The sequence below is a fragment of the Martes martes genome (assembly GCF_963455335.1).
Source record: "Martes martes genome assembly, chromosome: 3".
Classification (NCBI taxonomy): domain Eukaryota; kingdom Metazoa; phylum Chordata; class Mammalia; order Carnivora; family Mustelidae; genus Martes; species Martes martes.
The window spans coordinates 89,047,133-89,070,622 of record NC_137890.1 but is presented as its reverse complement, the minus strand read 5'-3'; the positions used below and the strand labels follow the sequence as shown (position 1 = coordinate 89,070,622).

Sequence of the window (23,490 nt, the reverse complement as noted above, 5' to 3'; positions counted from 1 at the left end):
ACTCATACTTATGTTAGAGCCCAATGCAGAACTCTATTCCATGACCTTGAGAAACGACTTGAGCTAAAATCAAGAGTCAGGCACTCAAGTGACCGAGCCAATTATGCACCCCATCTTTATTTGTTGTTGTTTTTATCTTAGTGGCCCCACCTCCCCAAATAGTGTTCATAGGTCTGTACCTCTCATGCAGTAGTGAGCTGTTTATGAATCATCAGCTAGAGACTCATCCGAGTAGCTGAGTGCATGCAGTGAAGCTTGTACACTTTGTAAAGGCAGAAAAGTACAAGAGAGCATGAGCTGTGACATCAGGCAGACCAAGCCTAAAGCTGGGCTCAAAATTGGCTCAAACTCTGGTTATTTGAGAGCTTGGCAATTTCCTTATCTTATTTAGGTCTCAGTGTTCTTATCTGTAAAGCAAGAATAACTACTGCTTACCTATCAGGATTGTTTTGATACTTAAATAATTGTGTGTGTGTGTGTGTGTGTGTTGTGTGAGAGTATGTATGCATTATACATTTGCACACATTGTGCCTAGCACACAGTGCCTAACTGATATTTCAATGTTAAATGGAAGCAGTTATAGAAGGGGAATCTGAAAGTGGAAGTAGTAGAAAGAATTCCTATGAAATTCATGACAGAAAGAGAACTAGGCAGATGAGAAACTCAGTACCTCCTAACTTTTTCTTTTATAATATCTTTGTATCTAGTTGCCTCAGTCGGTTGAGCCTCTGACTCTTGAGTTCAGCTCCGGTCATGATCTCAGGGTCATGACATCAAGCCCTGCACTGGGCTGTGGTCTCTGCTTGAGGTTCTCTCTCTTCCTCTCCCTCTGTCCCTCATCTCTCTTTCTCTGTCTAATATGTTTACTCTCTGACACAAGGTATCCCCTTGTAAAGGTATAGTTCTACATAGCCAGAAGGCAGTGAGAATAGGATGGGATGAGCAGGCAGGTCCAGATCCTAAAATGTCAGGACTGTTTGTTTGGTTTTCTGTAATATGATAGAAAGGCATAGATGCTTTTAATTGGAAAGGAGATAAAATTCTTAAATGCTTCCTTTTGTCTTCTTTACCCAGCAAGCTCTTTTCTAAGCTGTGGGGTTATATTTGTTATCACAGTGTGAGGTGTTTTTGCAGTCATATACTCAAGTGCCCTTGTATGATATGGCTGATATTTATTGATCAAATTAAAATGCAAATACTCTTATCTGTTACTACTAATGCCCAAAATTGCTAGGATAAAAATGGCAGCAGGTGCTTCCCCATTATAATTATGTCACACAAGTTTCTTTAATTTTTTTCCCATTTGCTCCGTATATTCATTTTGCTTTTATTGAAGTATTTGAGTAGTTTAAGACCATAGTATTTCTACTGTTACCTCCGCTATTTCAAGGATGACTGGAATAAATATTACTTATTTATTCACTTACTTATTAATTACTATTTATTTATTTATTTACTTATTTAGTTACTTATTGTTATTTTCAGTAGAATGAGTTCCAGTCAACTCTCATCTACTGATCTCAGCTACTTCCACAACCTTATTCCATGATATCTGTGAATTCCAAAAGGACAGGGCCTTGGGAGTATAATATTCTCAAAGTATAATAACTTTTTGGGCTAGTTATTTTTATCCTGTTTTGAGAGGGTTCAGTAACTTGTCTTTTCTGTTTTAAGGCCAGCTCATTTCCAGTTTCCAGCACCTGAAATCATTTTGCTGAGGGCTTTCTTCTGGCTACTAAAATCATGCTTTGCCTGTTTACTTGGCAGGCCAGACATGTCAGGGATTTAGTGGCTGCTGGGACAAACCCTGACTCAATGATAATGTGATGTAGTATATAAATATACTACATCACCAATTGCCACCAATTGGGATAAATATGGTGTGTGTGTGTGTGTGTGTGTGTGTGTGTGTGTGTGTGTGTGTTTTCCCCATTTTTTTTTCTAGTGTCTTCCCAGTTGGCCTCTGTCTGGTATGATAATGCATACATCACTAATTTCCTTCCCACTTTTATTTTCTCCCCCATCCTGCCAGTGTTTTCCTTCACTTCCCAAATAAAGTACAAATTCCCTAGTGCTTGCCTTAGAGTCTGCTTTTGGGAGAATTCAAACTCTAATGCTCAACCACCCATATCAATTGGCTGAAGTGATATGCAAGCCATATTTGCCTATCTCCAGAGATCATACTTATCCCACTATGCCATAGTTGTTAATAAAAAGTATATAAAATAATATAACCCCATTTATATCTTATCCAAAAATTAGCACATGAAAAGTGAAGAAGGAATGATATAGCTGAATCGAAGTAACATGTCAGCTTAAAGGCTAATTAGAAAACAGTCCTGAGGTGGTAAGTGCATGATAGAGACCTGATTGGACAGACGGATCATCTCCTTCCACAGGCAGGTATGTGGGATCTTAGAGGATAATATAAAAGCTAAACATTGTTGAGTATTTACTGTGTGCCAGGCCATAAGTGAGATCTACCTTCATTTTACATTTAGTCCTCACAACAAGCGTGAGGTATAATCTTAAGTACCTTTTGCTGGATGTCAAACTATCCCATAATTTAGTAGTTTAATCCAACGTCTATTTAAAAATATTTCATGATTTTGTGGGTCAGGACTTGGGGCTGAGCTTGCCTGATTGGTCTTTTAGCTATTTGCAGAGTTAGGTAAGTAAGGTCTCTTGGTGATATCTGGCTAATACCTGGGCCAGTCTGGGGGATCTAAGACATATTTATTCACAAGCATGGTGCCTTGGAAGGGATATTTAGAAAGCTGAGCTCAGGAGAGCCCTTCTCTTTCTCCATTCAGTCTCAAGGTCTGTCCACATGATCTCTCAGGGTAGTGGGGCTCTTTTCCTGGTAGGTTGGGGCCCCAAGCCCCCAAGGCAGAAGGTGCCAGCACTCTTGAAGGTTAGTCCTGGAATTGGCAGAGTATCATTTACAATGGGCTCCATTGATCAAAGCAGCCACAAGTCAACTCACATTCAGTGGGACAGAAGATAGAGCTTATGTCTCGATGGAAGGAATGTCAACAACTGTGGCCCTTGTGATCTATCACATGCAGGCACTCGACTCATTCTCATTTCATAAATGAATAAGCAGTCCAAAAGATATCATATAAGTATACAAAGGACACAATGTTAATAAGTGGGAGCGTTGAATGTTGAACCCAGGGAGCTGTCTGCTTCGTCGGTAATGAAAACCTGTGTCTCGAGGGGAAGTTACACAATTGTTTAATAGAATGTAAAGAAGAAAGTTTGTCTGAAGGGTGTTGAATCAGACACTATAAAAAGTTTGCATCATATTCAATATTTATTCTCCTCTTCTTAATAGAACATAGTAGTGTTTTCTGGTTTTGTTTGCTTATTTGTTTGAGGGAAGTATTCCCCCTTGTTCAGTACATTCTCAGCCTTCTTTTTGGGTTAAAACTGGCCATGCAACATTGTTCTGGACAATGGGCTCAAAACAGAAGTCACTAGGGTTTTCCAAAAGGCCGACTTAGCAAGTATGCACATTTTTGCCCTTTACTCACTCTACTTTTTTCTGCCTGGAACATAGACCTAGTAACTGAAGCTCCTCAACTTATGTTATGAGGAGGAAGACAAAGTCCCTAGTCTATGAGGCAGGAAGTGTAAATCTAGAAAAAATTCTGGTGATATCTAAAGCCAAGATACCAACCTTAGACTGGTTGACATCAGACTTTTTACTAACTGAGAATAAAATGAACTATTTTTTTAGCTTCTTTCTTTCTTTCTTTCTTTCTTTCTTTCTTTTTTAATTTTCAATACATGCAGCCAAATTCAAATAATTAATATGGATAATTTGTGATTTTGTACTCCCTGAGTCAGATTGAGAAATAGGAAAGGAAATGCCACTCTTTTAGCCAAACCCAAAATCTCTGATAGAGGGACAATGATATAAATTACCAAGAACTGATGACTGAGAGTTGGGACAATCTCTTATGGGTTCCTTGCCTTACAGAGAAGTCAGTGGATGAAATCTTTGTTCACATCTGGGTCATGGAACCAGTTTGATCTCAATTATTCTGGAGGCCACCTTGTGTGAATTCTGTAGTTTGTGGAGGATGGCCTGGAGGAGGAGGCTTCTGGGCTGGGACCATTGCCCGCTGGTGGATGCTGCACTATAATTGTGATGTGCCTGCTTTAAAAGCTAAGCAGGCTCAACCTATGTTGTATACAGTTTGTTCTCAATAACCATTTACTGAATTAAATTTGTGGTATGATCTGAAGCATGCAACAAAACACACTAATTCCAGGACACCTCTTGTAGTGAAATCTCAGAAATATCCTTCTTCTTTTCATGAAATCTTTGAAGATTCACTTTAGATATAAATATTCTCTTGAAGAAGAGCATAGTAACTAACCACCAAACATCATTACTTCATTAGGTTATCAGTCAATTAACATCTCCTTTCATCAGTAAGAGTTTGGTTCTCTGGGATGAATACATTTTGCTGAAGAAGGTTAAACCCATGAAAAAAAATACCATGTTGAGGAAAAAAAAACACATATAGAATAGAATTTAAAGGTCTAATCACTGAATATATTTATTGAGTTTCTACATTTCCACATCTGGGGCTCTTTGTCTGGAATCAAGCTTCACCACTGACTATGGAAACTTGGACAAGGGGCATTACCTCTCTAAGCCCCAATTTCTTTATTCTGTAGCATGGAAAATAGTATAGTTCCTGTTCTCCAAGATCATTGTGATATGATCATCACAACAGTGATGCTCATTTAGCTTGAAGAGCACAAAGCCTGGTGCATCCCTGAAGCCCTATGAGTGTTAGCAGCATGACAGAGGAAGACAGTATCGTGTTCTGCAGTCTGGGACCGAGTTTACACAGATTGGGTCAAATGTCAGCTCTGTCACTTTGGGTATATTGTTTTACTTTTTTTGTTTGTTTGTTCATTTATTTTTCTCTGTTTCCTAACCTTTGAAATGAGAGTAATAGCACAAATGACGTTTGATTGTCGTAAAGCACTTAAAATAGCATTTGGTAATACTAAGTCATCTTTTCTTTCTTCCTTTTCTTTTTTTAAGATTTTAGTTATTTATTTGAAAGAGAGATCTCTGTCTCTCAGAGACAGTGACAGAGTTAGAGAGAGAGATAGCATAAGTGGGGAGGAAAGGGAGAAGGAAGCCTGATGCGGGGCTGGATCCCAGGACCCTGGGATCATGACCTGAACTTACCTATTGAGCCACCCAGGTGCCCCCTAAGTTATCTTTTCATGATGAATATGATAATAGGCAGTCCATGCTTCACACAGTACTGCAGAACAGTAAAAGTGACCACACACACTGCACCTGGGACAAAGTTCTTAATAACTCATGAGAAAAAAATTTGGTAGTTCTATGACTTTTAATTTTTTTCTACAGCATTAAAAGTTCTCTTGGGGAAATGAAAAAATAGAAAAACTAATATCTGTTTAGTACATTGTCACCTAAAATATTAGAAACATTGAAAATTAGTGTGCTTGTAAAAAATGTATGAAGAGTAGTTTTCACAGTGCTTGCTTCTTGTTATATGGCAAATAGGGAGGAAATATCTTTTCTAGGCCACGGTTACCTGTCTTACCCCTACATTTGGATCAGCTTCTAACATTTTATCCTTTTGCTTTCAATGACATGAAATGTCTTGGAGAGTTCCTTTAATGTGAAGATTTCTTCTAGTAGCCCTTCCCCTGGGACATTGCCATTCTTTTTATCACAAACCCACTTCTTCATTTGTATCGAATTATATCACCTTCACTAATTTCCTGTGGCTGCAGATCTAGAGTCTGTCAAATAGCACATGTCAACATTTCCATGGTCAGCTATTCCTTTGTATGAATCCCTTTCATCTGAGTTTAACTTTCAGTGTTGTTTTTTATTTCGTTGCTGTATATTCATCATTGTTGACCAATTTCACCTTTTTATCTATTTCTAGAAGATGTCACATGGGCTTATCATTGAGAGATGAAGAAGTGACACAACTCTGTGTTTTGCTGTCTGTGTGGGAACTGAATAATAGATGTCCCAGTGACTAATCACCAGTAGATTTTGAAAGAAATGATGTGATTGGTCACTATGCTGAGCATCTGTAATTTACATGTTTGTTTGTTGACTGAAGAGCTAGCAAGAGAATTTGTACTTTATGCAATTATTCCCAGTTAGTCCACTATGGTTGCTGAAACTTGAACTATGTTGCTTGAGGACTGGTGTGATTTAAATTGTGATAATTGAAATTTGTGCCTATTAGAGACATACAAAGTGGAGACGTTGCAATCACCAACTTTACTGAATAGAAATATTTAAATGATAAAATTACCACTGTTGTATAGTCATTAAAATATTAGTATCTAAGTGTGTTTTAAAAATAGAAACAGAACCACTTTAACATTCACAAAGAATAGTCCCTATGTGCATTGCTTTCCTCTTGCTGCTGTTACGAATTGTCACAAACCTGGTGATTTACAACAACATAAATTCATCAAATACTTGTGGAGGTCAGAAGTGTTATATAAGCCTTATGAGGGTAAAATTAAATAGGGCTGTGTTCCTTTTGGGGGCTTCAGGGGCAAATCTCTTTCCTTTTCCTTTTCCTTATAGTGTCCCTTGCATTCTTTAGCTTACAGACTTGCCTCAAATTGTTGAAACTTCTAAGCAAGAAGTTTCTCTTATCACATCCCCTGCTTCTGCCTTTGACCTTCTTGCCTCACTGTTATATGGACCTTTGTGATTACCTTGGGTTTACCTGGATAACCCAGAACAATCTTTGCCTCTTAAGACCCTTAACTTAATCAAATAAGCAAAATCCCTTTTTCCACATAAAATGACATATTCAAGGTTTTGAGGTTTAGGACATAGACATCCTTGGGGGAATATTATTCTCTACTGTAGATCTTATAAACCAAACCTTCAAAATATGTATTATGATCAACTCAATTTCACCTATCGGGCTGAGGGCTAAAGAAATGAAGTGTGTTCTTCATAGTTAACATGTCACAAATGTTATTTTAATGTTTCCTACTTATTTAATATAAAAAAAATCATCAATTAGATGTTGGGTGACACTCTAGAGATGCAAAGACAAGTATTCCTCCCTCCCCAACAAGGTCCTAAGAACAGCATAGGTGGTGCTAGCTTCCCAGAAAGTTTAGGTGCCAGGCCCTTGGACCATGCTGATCCAGTCACTCCGAGGGACACACAGCCACAGAACACAGACTTCAGGCCTGCACTGGCCTCTGTCCCCAAGGTGCTGCTCTCCCTTACCCCAAATCCAGGCCTTGGCCCAGTAGATCTAAAAATGGCTCTTCCTTATAGAGGTTTTCTATAGCCTCACCATACCACAATACTTCCATAGTATACTAATTCATTGTCTAAAATTATAAGATAAACCATTTTTTAAACTAAGCAAGCTGTGCTGGAGACTTAGTTATTAAGCTCTGGTGTGTGGGTTCAAAGGGATAGTATGGTACATAAGAGGAAAAATGTAATGAAGAGTCAGGAGTTTTAGTTACAGTGACTTTGAATCCCTATAAATTTACTTTTCTCATTACAGAGAAGTTATAATTCTACACTACTCTGTCTTTTCCAACTCTTAAAGCTAATGTGTGCCATTTGTCTGTGTGAATCTTTACCACTTAATCTGATAGATGCTCAGTAACTAGTACCTGTAGTATTATTATGGAGCAGTATTTCAAAGGTCATCCTGAATGACATAGGCATATAATAGTGTCTAGTGTGATGAGGTATGTGATACAGGTTTGCACCAGAATAGAAGATAATTGACAAAGAAAAGAAAAAAAAAAGGCAACATCAAATATAATCATCACCAATGGGGCAATTTTGCCTGTTTCATCTTCATTCAGTCCCTAAAGAATAGCTCTATTATTCCTTATTTAGTGCAGCCAAATTTAGGTCATTCAACCTAGACATCAAGATATTTATAAAAGGTCAACAAATAGCTTATCAAAAATAACTGCTTTTTTTTTTAAGATTTTATTTATTTGACAGAGATCAGAAGTAGGCAGAGAGACAGGCAGCAAGAGAGAGGAAGGGAAGCAGGCTCTCCGCTGAGCAGAGAGCCCGATGCGGGGCTCGATCCCAGGACCCTGAGACCATGACCTGAGCCAAAGGCAGAGGCTTAACCCACTGAGCCACCCAGGCACCCCCAAAATAACTGCTTTTTAAACCAAACGTGTGGTGGGAGGTAGGATTTTTAAGGTAGAACTTTTGTTTGCTGAAATGACGTTGTTATTTAATGTTACTTAAGTGGGTTCTTATGTCTGTCTGTGTATGTATTTATGTGCGTGTAAATATGGCTCTTGCTTGGCTTCCAGAGATTGTTGGTTTGTGTGTATGCAACTCGGTATTGGTGATCTACTCACCATCCATTCTGATTTAATTCCCCCTTCCTAACAAAATTCTGGTATGTGATCTCATTGATATGAGGAATTTGAGAAACAAGACAGAGGATCATGGGGGAAGGGAGGAAAAAATGAAACAAGATGAAACCGGAGAGGGAGACAAACCATAAGAGACTTATAATCACAGGAAACAAGCTGAGGGTTGCTGGAAGGGAGGAGGGTGAGAGGGATGGGGTGGTTGGGTATTGGATATTGGGAAGGTAGTGCTGTGGTGAGCTCTGTGAATTCTGTAAGACTGATAAATCACAGACCTGTACACCTGAAACAAATAATACACTATATGTTAATAAAAAATGAAAATAAGAATAACTTCATGGAAGAGCATGAATGATAGAGAAAAAAACAATCTGGTTTTATTCAAACATTCATGCTCTTCTATGAAGTCATGTGCTTCTGGAAAGTTTTCCTCAAACTACAGTCCTGGGGGATACTTCCTAATTGGTCTGAAGCAGTGGTTTTAAAGGTTTGGTCCAGGGGTCACTGGGAGGGGGGTTTGGGGGATCCTGGGACGTTTTTTAAAAATTATTTTACTATTTTATTTTATTTTATTTATTTATTTATTTGAGTGAGAGAGAGACAGACTGAGAGAGCATGAGGGGGGCAGTTAGAGGGAGGAGCAGACTTCCCATGGAGCTGGGAGCCCGATGTGGGACTCGATCCCAGGACTCTGGGTTCATGACCCGAGCCGAAGACAGTCGTTTAACCAACTGAGCCACCCAGGCGCCCCGATCCTGGGACCTTTTTAGAGAATTCACAATATTAAAACCATCTTCATTTTCATACTAGAGATTATGTGTCTTTGTTATGTTCTCTCACAAATGTCAAATGGTTTTTTCAGGGGTTGCAAGATGTGTGATAATATCTCTACTGAGACAGCTAATGGGATGTGTGCTCTGAGGTTTTGTTTTAAAATTTCCTCTGCTTTCATTTCTAATACAGGAGTTATTGATAGATACAAAAGGGTTATGGATATCCAATATTCTTTTCCAAATTTTTAAGAGTAGAAATGGGTCTTGAGACCAAAGATAGGTCTTTGAACTGCTGGTCCAAGCAAATGACAATGGTCCATTTTCACTGCCAGAGATTGGAGTAGGCATGAGCACATGACACAACCTGTCCAATTACAGGAAGTCTGAAAGGTAGTGGAGTAGCTGTGTTTCTGAGGAAAGTTTCTTCATTTTTTTTTTTTATTAAGATGTATCTACTTATTTTATGCAGAGAGAGAGCATGTACATGGAGGCGAGGGGCAGAGAAGGAGAGAGAAACTTAAGCAGACTCTTTACTGAGCATGATGTCACCACCCTGAGATCATGACCTGAGCTGAAACAATGGATCCAAACCAAGAGTGTTTCACTTAAGGGACTTTGCCATCCAGATGCCCCAGGATTCTTCATTCTTAAAAAGAAGTATAGGATAAGGGATGAGGCAGTCTTTATTTCCCACCCACTCCCCCAACCCTTGGACTTGACTGGATCTGGATGTGGGTGTTGGTGTGATGCCTGGAACTGTAGAGCCACCTTGCTCAAGGATGAGGTTGGGGCAGCCACAGAGGAGGAGCCCTCACCTTCCATACCCAGAGTGCTCCTTGCCTCATTTAAATCTGTAAACAAACAAAGACAGAGAGAAAGAGAGAGAGAGAGAGAGGAATAACATCAAAGCACTAAAGGCGCTCAGGATGGTTTTTACTCTTCTTGATGCTTTTAACTCCAAAGTAGCAGTTTCATATCCTAGTAGAATATTTTTCTCTAGGTTATTTTGGGACTCTGAAAAGATTTTCTGTTAGAACAGGCAGGACTCCAGTTTTGCTTATTTCCTTTAACAGAACAAACACGTAGGTACAAATTAATACATGTGAGTTTGGTTCTGACCCCATATCAAATGATTAGTACCCCAGGAGGAATTATTTTTGTTTCCTTGAATCCCAAAGAATGGAATTTTACATCGGATTGCAAATCCCAGTCTTAAAGTCAGAAAGGTGATTTTTCTATGCAAAACAAGCAGAATTGATATTGGGGGTATCATATCTAGAATTTTTAGATTTGGATATTGTTGCTAAGGTTTTACTGATTCAGTAGTTACTATCCCTCATCCATAGAGGTGCCTTTGCATCAGGCACATAACTAAGCAACCCAATTTAACAATGAAAAATATAGTTCAGCTACTGAGTTGTCCAGTTCAAATAATGAATTTTTAAATGGTAGAACTTTTGTTTACTGAACTAACCTGGTTATTTTTTAGTCTTCTTGTATCATTACCATGTATGTCTGTATTTTTACTCAAAGAGTCATGGAAGACCTATTAGGGGGAGACCCTGTGCCATGTGGACTCTGTCAATCATCCAACAGATTTATTTAACAACCTCTATGTCTGAAATACTATGTTAGAAAATCGGTAGTTAGTGATAAGCAAGTAAGTATGCTTTCTTCATAAAAATTGTTGTTTAGTGTGGTGCATAAAAGCTAAACCAATAAACACACACATACAATTACAAAGTTTGAGGAAATGAATTAGAAAGAAAGTCACCTGGTTTCAGTGCTAAAGACTAAGAGGAAGAGAAGGGGACATGTGCTTCTTGGCAAGGTGTCTAAAGACGTGCTCACCGACAAAGGGACTTTCAGAAAAAGAGGCTACCATACGGTGTTTGGAAGATGCTTCCTCAGCCACGTGAAGAACACATTCATAGGCCCTGACTCTTAAAGTCTACGGAATCATTATGAAGAGGATGGACACTAGGACACATAGCAACCACACGTACATGGCCACTCAGACGCCATATGAATAGTACATTTAGCTCTAGTAACAAGGTGCTGAAATAATGAGGAGGCTATGCCATGTGCACTCTTGGCAGAGCTGTACGAAATATTAATGGACTTGGCTGGCCTCATCAAAGAGAGTTCCACACAACATGTCCTGAATGTGAATGTGAAAGTAAAGAAACTATATGCTGATCAATGGCCAGAATGAAGAAGTTTGAAATGGATGTAAACATCTCCGATTAGGCTGCGTTACTGCTCATGTTAGGGAACATGTATTTTTTCATTCATTAATTCCTTCAAGTCTTTACCAAACACACAGTGTGTGATGGGCACTGTGCGCTAGTTAATGAGGGTGGAACTCTGAAAAGAACAGTGCTCCCGAAAGCAGGAAGCTTCTGATCTTGTCAGGGGACAGACTTGAAAACAATATTGTGAAATAAATAAGGTCATAGAAGTAAAATGCCTCCTTCTGGCTCCTGCCTATCTTTCTAACATCATCTTTTGCTTTATTTATTTATTTATTTATTTATTTATTTATTTATTTGACAGGCAGAGATCACAAGTAGGTAGTGAAGCTGGCAGAGAGAGAGGGGGAAGCAGGCTCCCTGCTGAGCAGAGAGCCCAACGCGGGTCTTGATCCCAGGACCCTGGGATCATGACCTGAACCTAAGGCAGAGGCTTTAACCCACTGAGCTACCTAGACACCCCCTTTAGCTTTAATTTAAAACAAAGTTAACCTGTTTTTTCAGTGTTTTAAATATGCTGAACTTCCTTATTGTAGGCCTTACACGGGCTTTACTGGAAACACTCTGCCCACCCACTCATGCACGATTATTTTCCACTCATCATTTAAGAATTTATTTAAATACATTTATTCCAAGCTATCTTTCCTAAATCAGTGTTTCTCAGTGTGGTCCATGAAATATCCATATCATATGTGACTAACAATGTTCTTTAAAAATACAAATTCTTGGGTACCTCTACAACAGACCAACCTACTGAATGATTAGAGATCCAAAAAAAAAGTTATTTTCATATGTTTTGCTGGAAATTCTTTTACACACTGAGTTTGATCTCCACTGTCCTAAACTGTGTTCAGGATCTTTTCTGTGCTCCCATAGCCACAGTGATTTGCCCCTACCATAAGACTTACTGCCTGAAACCGTTGGGGCGTCTGCTAAATAAAACCTTCAAAGTAAATGAAAACTCACAGAGATAGGGAAATGTCTGTTTGCTAACAATTGTTAAGTCCACTCTTTCAGACTGAATGGTTGCCATGGGTGGCCAATAAACAGATGTAAGTTTTACTGTGAAGGGGAAGATATTTTCCATGTATTTAAGGGACAGAAAGGCCTTCTAGGCAGAGTGTGTTCCTGTTTAGGTGTCAAGGTTAAGACGAGGTAGTTCAGATTGTCCATAATCCAGATGGGGTGGATGGGTAGAGGCAGATGAGCCAGTGAATGGCTGTAAGTCATGCTACAGAGGTAAGATTTCTTTTCTTGTTATCAAAAATAAATACCTACAGAAATGTGTTAAGTATGATATAATGGGGAAGGAAAAAAAAAAAAGATAAAGTCCAGGAGACCTAAGTTCTAGGCCTGGGTTGGCCAGGGACTCCTTAAATTTGTTGTAGACAATTTCTTGATCTTATGTCTTGGTTTTAATAACTGGTAATTGTATATAACTATCTCATACTTGTCACTTCACAAGGATGAATATTTTCATAAGGTACACAAAATGAACATACCATGAAAAGCATAACACATTAAGTAAATGCCAAGTATTTTTTAATACCATTTATTATTCCCTTTTAAGGGTTAAAAATCTTTATCTGTAGGCTACAGTTCTTAGCCTTTGGATACTCCTGGTAGTTACATCTTCAGACTACTTCTGTCTTACCTGAAAGCCACAATGAACTCTTGATGGAAAAACTCTTTACTTGTATATACTGCTCATACATTCTATTAATATCATCTTCCTTTATATTTTATGTTGGTACAACATTTTACTCTTATAAGCGCAGGTTGAATGGGTCTGTATGGCTTGTATTTTGACACTTTAGGATTCAAAAGTCATAAATGGCTTTTGACATATAGCAAATGTCATGTTACATCCTAGAGCTATGTCTGTTTTTGGTAAATTGCTGATCTTTTCTCCTTTTTTTTTTTTTTTTTTAATCCAGAATAAACTTCCTGCCTAAAATTAGCCTGGATTGGCTCAACTAAACTCTTAGTGTCAAATACTCATGACCATGTGGAAGAGCTGTACATTATGTGGCTAAAAGAATCCACTTCCTTTAATAGAGGGGCATAACTTTTCTTTCAAAAGCTGAGTGTTTCCAAATTAATGTAGCAAGTCAAATTTTTTGTTTTTTTGTTTGTCTTGCTTTGTTTTATTTATTTATTTATTTATTTTATTTTTTACAGTATTTACCATAGCCAAGATATGGACCCAGATATCTATGGACAGATGACTAGATAAAAAATGTGTTATATATGTACAATGGAATATTACTCAGCCATAAAAATGATGAGACCTTGCTAGGTTCAGCAGAATGGGTGGACCTAGAGGGTAATATGCTGAGTGAAGTAAGTCAGACAGAGAAAGACAAATAACATATGACTTTATTTACATATGGAATCTAAAAAACAGAACAAATGAACAAACAAACAAAAAAACTGAATCAGATCCATAGATATAGAAAACAAACTGGTGGCTGCCAGTGGAAAGGGAGATGAGTGATGGGTAAAATAGGTGAAGGGGGTTAAAAGGTACAAAATTTAAATTAGAAAATAAAGAAGTCACAGGGCTGAAAAGTGCAGCATAGAGAATGTAGTCAATAATATTTTACTAACATGTGACAAATGATAACTACACTCGCGGTATGTTCTAAAATATGTAATTATCGATTCACTATGTTATATACCTGAAACTACTGTACTATTGTATGTCAACTCAATTGCAGTTACAAATAAAAAGAATTAGGGGTGTCTGGGTGGCTCAGCTGGTTAAGCATCCAGCTCTTGGTTTTGGCTCAGGGCACATCATCTCAGGGTCATGAGATCCAGCCCAGCATATGGCTCTGTCCTCAGAGGGGAGTCTGCTTCCCTCTCTCTCCCTCTCCCTCTGTCCCTCCACCCACTTGAACTCTCTTTTTGTCACTCTCTTTCTGTAAAATAAATAAGCAAATCTTAAAGACATATAAAGAGTAAAAGAGATTGACAACAAGTTAGCATTTCTATCTCCATTTTCTGGTTGTAGAAATTAAATCCCAGAAAGGTTTATTTAGTCAGTAATCCACAGAAAGTGGTGGAAATAGAATTCAAACCAGGTGTCTCCAGCAGAGGGAGGTTAACTGACAGGAAGAGTTAAAAAAAAAAAAATCCTGTGTTTCAAGTTATAACCTGAACTGTAGTTGAGCCTCAACTTCTCTACATTGTCTTTTTAAAATCTTTTTACCTTTCTAAGTGTCAGTGTCTTCCTTTGTAAATTTTGGATAATAGTAACAAATATCTGGAAGAGCTTTTGAGGGAAAAAGAAAAATACTTTAAAACCAGTTATTACATAGTTATATAATAGGTACTTGTAATAGATGGGGACCGCTGAGTATTTGTAGCTTTTAAATTTCTTTTAGTAAATGATTATTCCCTACCACATATTAATTAACAAGGCTATATGAAGAAAAAATAATTTGGAGTCATCCTAATATATATTTTAATTAATTAATTAATTAATTAACCTCTCCATATATGTAAAGATCTGAGAAATCACTATATACGGCCCCGTACTGGGAGTATTTTCTCCTATCAGGGATTTTTATCCTCTTCATTTCTTTTCAGAAACATCTCCAGGTTTCTATCTTTATTATACACCTAGAATAAGTACACTTTAGACATAAGACTTTATTCAAAAGATCTCTTCCTTTAAGAAGAGAATGTCATTGTCTGTCATTTCCCCCAATTTATCCATGTGCTTTTTCTTGTTCCTGGAGCTTGTATTCCTAGCAGTCGCTAGAATGATGTCCTCCAAGGACCTTGGCCCTGATCTAGGGTTCTTTCTAACTGGGTTCTGGGAATGAGATCTGGCACTTTTGACTTAGACCCTTAAGGCATAATGACAATGACATGTCACTGGTTTGAAATCCTACAATGCAAAAACTTCATGTCAGTTTCTGCTTTTCTTCTCCTGTCTTCTGCCTCTTCTTTTAAATGCTCTAATCTCTAACTTTACCCCTTGAGAACTACCAATCAGTAGTGAATGTGTATTTGGAATTATAGCAGGGTACAGTGAGTTGTAGTGCCATTTGGCAAAAGTACGCTGTCTTCATTAAAGAAGGCTTTTTGGCCTGGGAAACTGTTACATAACAATATTCAAAAAGTCTCTTATGAGAAAGTCAATATGGAGGCCATATTGAGAAATAAACATAAACATATGTGTGATCCTTTTATGAGTAACAAATATGTACCACTACTCTAGGATATTTATTGGAATATTTGGAAATCAGTAGTTTCCTCCCCCTGCTCCAACTTTCTTTTACTTTTGAAGAAGTGTCACTTTACATCTCTATTAAATTTTCATTATCATTACCCGGAAAATTCTCATGGTATCTCAGACATGTAATGGTAGGAAGAATAATGATCCACAGAGATACCCAAGTCCTATCCTCAGAACCTGTGAATACGTTAGGTTAAGTGGCAAAGAGGAGTAAGGTTGCAAATGAAATTAACGTTGCTAATCAGCTAGCTTTAAAATAAGGAGAATAACCCGAAACTTTTGAGTGAGCCCACTGTATTCACCAGAGTCTTTAAAGTGAAAAAAGGAAACAACAGGAGAGAATTAGAAGGAGTGACTATGGAGGAAAGACACAAAGACATGCAACAGATCTGGCTTTGAAGATCTGAGGAGAGGACAACAAGCCAAGGAATGTAGGTGGCTCATGGGAGCTAGAAAAGGCAAAAAAAAAAAAAAAAAAAAAAAAAAAAGGTTTATCCCCTAAAACCTCTAGAAGAGGTTTTAAAATCAAGCCAGCAGCTTGATTTTAGCCTACGGAGACCTATGTCAGACTTCTACAGAATTATAAGACAATAAATTTGTGTTGTGTTACATTGTTTAATTTAAATTGTTTACATTTGCAGTAATTTGTTATAATGGCTGCATAAAATTAATACACATGGTTTCTTTCCTTCTCCAGTAAGAAGAGAGGGATGATAAACTAGTGAGATTAATATGGGTGTTGAAGGCAGAGAATATAAGCACAAAACTAGAAAAGGCATTATAAAGGGTGTTAATTCCTCCTTTCCTTCCATATTCTTATCACATCTCTTTCTACATGCTACCAAAATAATTCTCACTTGGAGATACATGGAGGCACTTTGACCATTTATAGATTTGAAATAAAAAATAATCCCTGCTGAGTGGAAAGGGAAGTCCTTGTCTTCTTCCAGAAGATAAATAGATTATGATAATACAATAACTATTTGAACCATCTAGGTAGGTTGAAACTGTTACACCTTAAGAAAAAAAGAAGCAGTTCATGTGTATTCAAGTTTTATGTAATTGCGTCTTAGCAATTTGTTCAAATGATCTTTGCTAAAAGAGAGAAAGAGGCTACTGAGTAATCTTAATACAAATCTTGAAGAAAATAAGACGCTAGAAGAGGCAAATGATTGCCTCTTCACCTTTTAGAAAGACTCAAAAATACTTTGGGAGATTGCTATCAGAAAATCAGTGCCCCTCAATCAGTACCATGAACAGAACTAAGCAGGTGAAAATATTGAGTAGATGGTCAGTTTATACAGTCCACACACAACACTGAGCATGAGAAACTTCTGGAAGGGCCACTTTGACTTCTGTTCTCTTTACCTCTTTTCATTTTCTTTTTACTTGTGACATTTTTGAGTGCAATGTAATGAGCACTGTAGTGTTCTTGAACTAATCCCCAGCATCCATAGATAAATGGTGATGGGGATAATGAAAGAATTTTATAAAACATCCAGAGTGTAGAACAGATTTATTAAGTCTTTGTTACAGTTCATAAAATATATGAATGAGAATTTGGAAGTTTGAAATATTAATTCAAAGCAGAGATGGCCCTAACAGTTTTCCATGATATGTGGTTGATAAATTGATGCTTATAGTGTGGGGTAAGTCTTGGGGAGAGAAGACGAGGAGAGACAGGGGATGGTTTCCTTTACTCAAAGAATTGTAAGGTGAGTTCTGTAATTTTAAACATTATTTAAAAAGGATATAGAGCATAATTTGAAAAACAAACAAACAAACAAACAAACACAAAACATAGGCGTGTCTTTCATGTTGCAGACCATGTTGGACTGGATTCTGTAGTTGCCAAAGCCAACACCCTGGGTTTTGTTGGATGCCTGTCTTCAGTCCAGTATAACCAGGTAGCACCCCTGAAGGCAGCCCTGCGTCACACCACCATTGCACCTGTGACTGTCCATGGGATCCTGATGGAATCCAGCTGTGGCTCCATGATGGATGCGGATGTGAATGCAGTGACCACAGTTCACTCTTCATCAGGTACACAGGAGAATACCCAGGGAACTGCCTTCTTCTGGTAGCACTACTTTTGATATCTTCAAGAAGTTCTAGGTTGAAGGCTAGTATTACACAAGTCCTTACTTTATATGATTACAGGTAGTTAAGAATTATGACTGGTTTCTCATGGTTGAATTTTATATGTATTGAATATAATACTTTTAATATTATACTCATCTACTTTTAATAGATGAGTAGTTAGAACTCAATAGTTAGTAGTTAGAACTTAATACTCATATATATATAAAAATATATAAAATTTATTTATTTATTTATTCTATTTAGGGTCAGAAAGAGGAAGGCTGGTTGTTGAACTAATGTAATTCATGTAACTAAAATCAGCCCTCCATAATAATAGGAAAGTCCCACACTATTATCATCCATAAATCTTCTCTTATTTTACTACTCCCTAAAACACCTTTTCTGTCTTTCCTTAGTCACCATCATCATAGTGTCTTGAAATATCCCTAGGATTTGTCTTAATCAAGTGTGGTAATCAACTGTCAAATAAGTTATTAATCATGAACAAAGAAAGGGAACTGAGTTTTGCTGCTGCCTATTCATCACCAAGCTTGGTATTTTCCTGGCAGTAGTGAGGTATAATAGAAGGAAAAAGAATGGGACAGTTGACTGGCCTTGATTTGAATTCTGATTCTGCCATGGATAAATTCTATAACTCCAGACAAGTTACTAAGTAGCTTCAATCTAATTTCCTTATCTGTGAAACAGGAAAAACAATAGTCACGTTGTAGGCATTTCCTTGAGGATACAGGGATACTGATGGCAGGTGCTATAGGTCTTGAAAATTCCATGTGTGCTATATGCATATGGGTATCATTACCCCATTTTAATACATTTGCAGATTTGTTATTTAAAAATGCATCTAACTTACTGTCACCAGGCCAACAAGTGGCAGATCAAGATTCAAAGCCAGCTCTCCATGCCTTCAAATTTGATGTTCTTTCTTCTTCTATCATACATGTTAATGTACGTGTAGTGAAATGCCTCTCTCTGTCAGTGAGGGTTTCTTGGGGGTGTTCATCCTCCAGCACTTTTGTCTTTCCCTGTCAATGGACTCCGGATCCTTGTGCAGCTAAAGAAACATCTGAAGCAGAAATCATATGTATGCTTGAGGTAAGAGGTCATTGTCATGAGGAGGGAGGGTCCAACAAAGCAGAGAGGGACCTCTAGGTTAGGCCAAGAAGTAAACTGTAGGCAAAAGCAGATATGGGTGGGTTCTACCATCATCTGTTTCAGCCCACTATCTTATAGCTGACATAGAAGCTAATAGTTATGGAACTATGGGGTGGAAGTTGTGTACCTCAGAAGCTTTTTTGTGTGTATGTTTGTTTGGGTTCCTAAAAAAATGTAAGCTCACAACTGTTTGAGAGCACTTGGTGTAATCCACAGATGTGTCATCTCAAATCCATATTGTACACCTCCTTCCTGTATCCGGAATGAGGAGTGAAATGCCATGTCTTTTACTCCTTGCAGATCCCTTTGGGAAGACAGATGAGCGAGAACCACTCACTAATGCTGTTCGAAGTGACTCGGCGGTCATTGGAGGTAAATCGTTCCTTATTGCTGAAAGCAGAGGGGTCATAAATGATTCTGTACTTGGGAGAAATTTATTTGATTCCTTCCTTAATTATAGCCATCTGGCATCCAGGACCCTGCATGATCTTCCAGACCATGAGCTTTTTCATGAATAGTCATGGACGTGATCAAAGGCACCCTTTCCCCTATCATCCCCATCACCATGGATTCATCCTGTCCTGATCCATCAGGCAGCTGACTACTGAGTCAAGAGCTAGAACATTTACTTAGTGACAGGCAGTGTGCTCTCTGTTCATCTCATCCAGTTGTCAGTTTTCCTAAAGTACAAACAAAGCACACCAATAAAACATATGGGAGGAAGCCATGTTGGGTCAGACAGATGGGTGAAACTCCAGTCCTGTTGGTTTTCTCCACCAAGTGATTTGGGTCGGATCTAATGAGCAGGGTGAAGCCCACAGGAATGGAGTTTCCAATCCAGCAGCACATATGGTTATGGATACAGATCTTGTCTGCTCTGCTGTGAGCTCAGCTCTCCCTCCTTCCTCCCCTTTCTTTCCATTTTCTCATTGCCTGTCGGTCTCACCCCTTTTTATCCTGCCACAGCCTGGCTGCTGCCTTCAGTAACTTATTTTTTGCTTTTTTTTTTCCACCCCCCTTCTGGGACTTGCAACACAGAATGGTTCCCAAACCTTGTTTAATATAAGATGTCCATGAGAGACTGAATTCATTGCAATCCAAGAACCATAGTCCTAGCAGGTACCCCCATTGCTACCTCTGGCAGGCTAAATTAGCGGATCCACACCAGATGGAGTTCTTTTAAAAGTCAGCAGTATCCATTCATTTAACTTCTATTTAATGAATCTGAGCTATGGGTCAGGCCCCGTGCTGAGCATAGGAATACATGGGTGAAAGCCATAGATGTTGTCCACAATGAACTCACAGCAACAACGGAACTAGAAAATGATATTTTGAGGGAGGAAGTGCAAATGCTTGTGGGAGCACAGAAGTGCACCATTATAATGCAGTTGTGAGGAGTGAAAACCATGTTAGGGAAGTTCTTAAAATGTCTGACCTGAATTTCTGCTTCAGGGAAGAGGGTCCAACCTGATTTTTGTTTGGAAGCAAGACACACAGGAAAGAATGTAGTGCCTGTTTCTCTTCCTAAAATTTCACATTTGACAGGGGGAGAAAAGACTTGTGACTGCTGACATTTTCCCACCCAGTTATATGCTTCTGTGAGCCTCTAAGAACGGGAAAGGCATCCCAGTCCCTTGGGAAAACCCCTCTAACTCTGAACAGTCTGTGTACTGAAGGAGTGGAAACTGATTCCGTATTTTATCCCATAAAGCTGCACCCCGGTCAGGGGAGTAACTCACTTCCACCCAGTGTATTCACGTTTGTCAACTTAGGTGGTTTTACTCTGCCTTATTCTAAAATAGTCAGGGAAAATGCTGCATATTGGTTTCTGAATATTTAAAAAAAAAAAAAAAAGCATGCAGTCTTAATCATGGCCCCGGCTCTAAAACAAATCAGGAGAAAATGTGCAGCCAATATATTTAACTCTTAAATGCCCATGCTTATGTAAATCAGGATACAGGATGTCCAAAACTATCTTTCTAAAAGAAACGTATTTCATCACTATCCATTCTATTTAGAAAGAAAAACAAAAACAGTAAAATATGTGCTTTCTTGGGAATAAACATATTTAAATATCATAAATACTTCTCATATTTTAATGTTGAAAATCCTACATTCATATATAGAACCATTCTCTCTTTAAAAGTCACCAGTTCCTACATTTTCACCCTCTTTTTGCTGACTTTGCTCTTAGCATCCCGAGAGGCTTCTTGGCAAAGGTACAGACAAGACCTTCCAGTCAGCGAGGGCAACTTGCCGAGTAGATGCAGTAAAATCACATGCAGTCAAAGCAGGCAGAAATCTGACCTAACTGGAAGAAGACTGACATTTCAGTTGACTCTCAGTCTCTGAACGACAGAGGCATGCTCTCTCTGAGCTGTCCCATGCCTAGCAGAGTGCACAGCAGTGTAGGTACACCCTACATGTTTGGGAAGTTTGTCATTATTAACAAAACATGTTCAGCAAAACAAACATATACCTTAAGTGAATTTACATCAGGAGAGCATGTTTTGAAGTCTGGGACACTTCACCATGGTTTTCCAGGGTGCTAAAGTAGTTCTGAAATACTCAGTTGCAAGAAGTAGGAAATGATTAAACATGACAAATGTGCTAATTAAATGATTCTGTTGCATTCTTTAAATCAAGTCTTGAAGAAATAATTAAGAAGTCCTTTGCCAGTCTGAGTCCATGTTTATATGATGGCATTCTCTGATTTACACTGGTTTTCTTCCTGGCCAGTCTGAAAGAGGAGAATTTTTTAGTAACTGAAGACTGAACACATTTCAGCTGGACTTCAGTTCTGGGCATGCAGCAGAGTTGGTTGTTTGGTTTCTTTTGCTTCTTTCACCTAAGTGGCTTCCCTGTTTAGACTGAATCACCTCTTTTGAGTGCATGATCTGATGATTTCCTTCTCTCTTTCTTTCCTCTTTATCGACAGGAGTAATAGCGGTGGTGATATTCATCATCTTCTCTATCATCGGCATCATGACCCGGTTCCTTTACCAGCATAAGCAGTCACACCGTACTAACCAGATGAAGGAGAAGGAATACCCAGAAAATTTGGACAGTTCTTTTAGAAATGACATTGACTTGCAGAACACAGTGAGCGAGTGTAAGCGGGAATATTTCATCTGAAAACCTGCAGGGTCACCTAATATTCTCTTTTGGGTTGTTGTTAAATTTTTCTCCTTTCTCCTATCTTTTAATTTTGGTCATTCTCCTTTTCCTGTCTGTTTGCCAATTATTTTTGGCACATACTGGTATCAACCATAGCATCTATCCCCTTGATCCAGCCCAGAAGACCAGGCAGCTATGGCCACTGCCTTCCTTTCTGACAAACTTATTGTGGTGATAATGATCACTTAAGAGACTGACTTTACTCCTCTAGACAAAGAAGAGACACATGTGTGCACATGTGCATATTTAGTTCTGTATTTCCAGTTTCTAAGTAAGATGCACTCTTTTAGTTCCACAGCAGTTCTGTCTCGCATTAAACCTCAGGCTTACTTTGAACCTGAGCTCTGTGACTTAGGCGTATGACACTCATCCTTGACATCCTCCCCCACCTCAAGTTCATTCCTACCAGGGAACTCAGGGTAAAGAAAAAAGATGCTAAAGGCCTGGTTCACTTCAGTGACACTTTCAAAGGAATAAGAGAGGTTTGTTTTGTGTTGATTTTCCTTACCATAGGACGCCCATAGCCCTAACTCATCACCTTTTTTCACTTTGACTCTTATCCCTTGAGTATTTCAAATATAGGATTCCTGATAGTAATGAACTATTCCTTTGCTCCTTTCTTACCACTCTCTCCTGGGGCTGACACTTTAGAACAGCACACAATAGCATAAACCTGAGGGAAGCATGGGGAATAGTAGCTTGAAACTAGAAGGTAAAAAAGAAAGCTGCTAGGAAGTAGATGTTCTATAACTTCAAAAATGCCTCTTCCAATTTTGTAAGAAATGTTAGATAGGTTATTCCTGGAATTATTATACTGAGATATATATATATGTATTTCAGCATAAAGAAATTCTAATAAAAGTCTAAAATAGTACCCAGTTTCATGAAAGAGCTTAAACCATCTTAACTGAGCTTTAAAAACAAAACAAAAACAAAATAATAATTAAAAAAAAAACTGCATGAAAGAAGAGAAATACCAAGCAGGATTCTTCCCTTCCATCCACTCACCAAAGATCTGGTGAATAAAGTGAATGCAGGTTTCATGTTTTAGGGCAAACACAATGACCCCACCTCTGTCCATGGAGCCATTCTCTGGGAGGCTCTGGATATACTGATTGATGGGGTGTTATGGTTTGTCTAGCGAACCCTTACTGCTTAGTTTGAGGAGTCCGTAGTTTCTAGAGTACATCACGTTTTCAAGTCATCTACACCCTATGGATATAATGCCCCCCTGCACACATCTTTTTATAGGCATAGACTCCCAGATGAGATGATGGTAAGTTTCAGGGTCTTTGCCCCTCTTGATAACAAAGTTTTGAAGAAACACAGTTAATCCTTCAAAAAGACATCTCAAACTCATCCGTGAAGTAGT

General features: G+C 38.4%; 1 protein-coding gene across 1 annotated transcript in view; it reads left to right on the top strand.

The window, feature by feature from the left end:
• CNTNAP5 (contactin associated protein family member 5) overlaps positions 1 to 23,034 on the top strand; it is an 811,336-nt gene extending 788,302 nt beyond the window's left edge. The window contains exons 22-24 of the mRNA XM_080798228.1: positions 17,511 to 17,729; positions 19,242 to 19,313; positions 21,880 to 23,034. Of these exons, the coding sequence (XP_080654354.1) occupies positions 17,511 to 17,729; positions 19,242 to 19,313; positions 21,880 to 22,076 (488 nt within the window). The 3' untranslated portion in view covers positions 22,077 to 23,034. The remainder of the gene's footprint in view (positions 1 to 17,510; positions 17,730 to 19,241; positions 19,314 to 21,879) is intronic.
• The last annotated feature ends 456 nt before the right edge of the window (positions 23,035 to 23,490 follow it).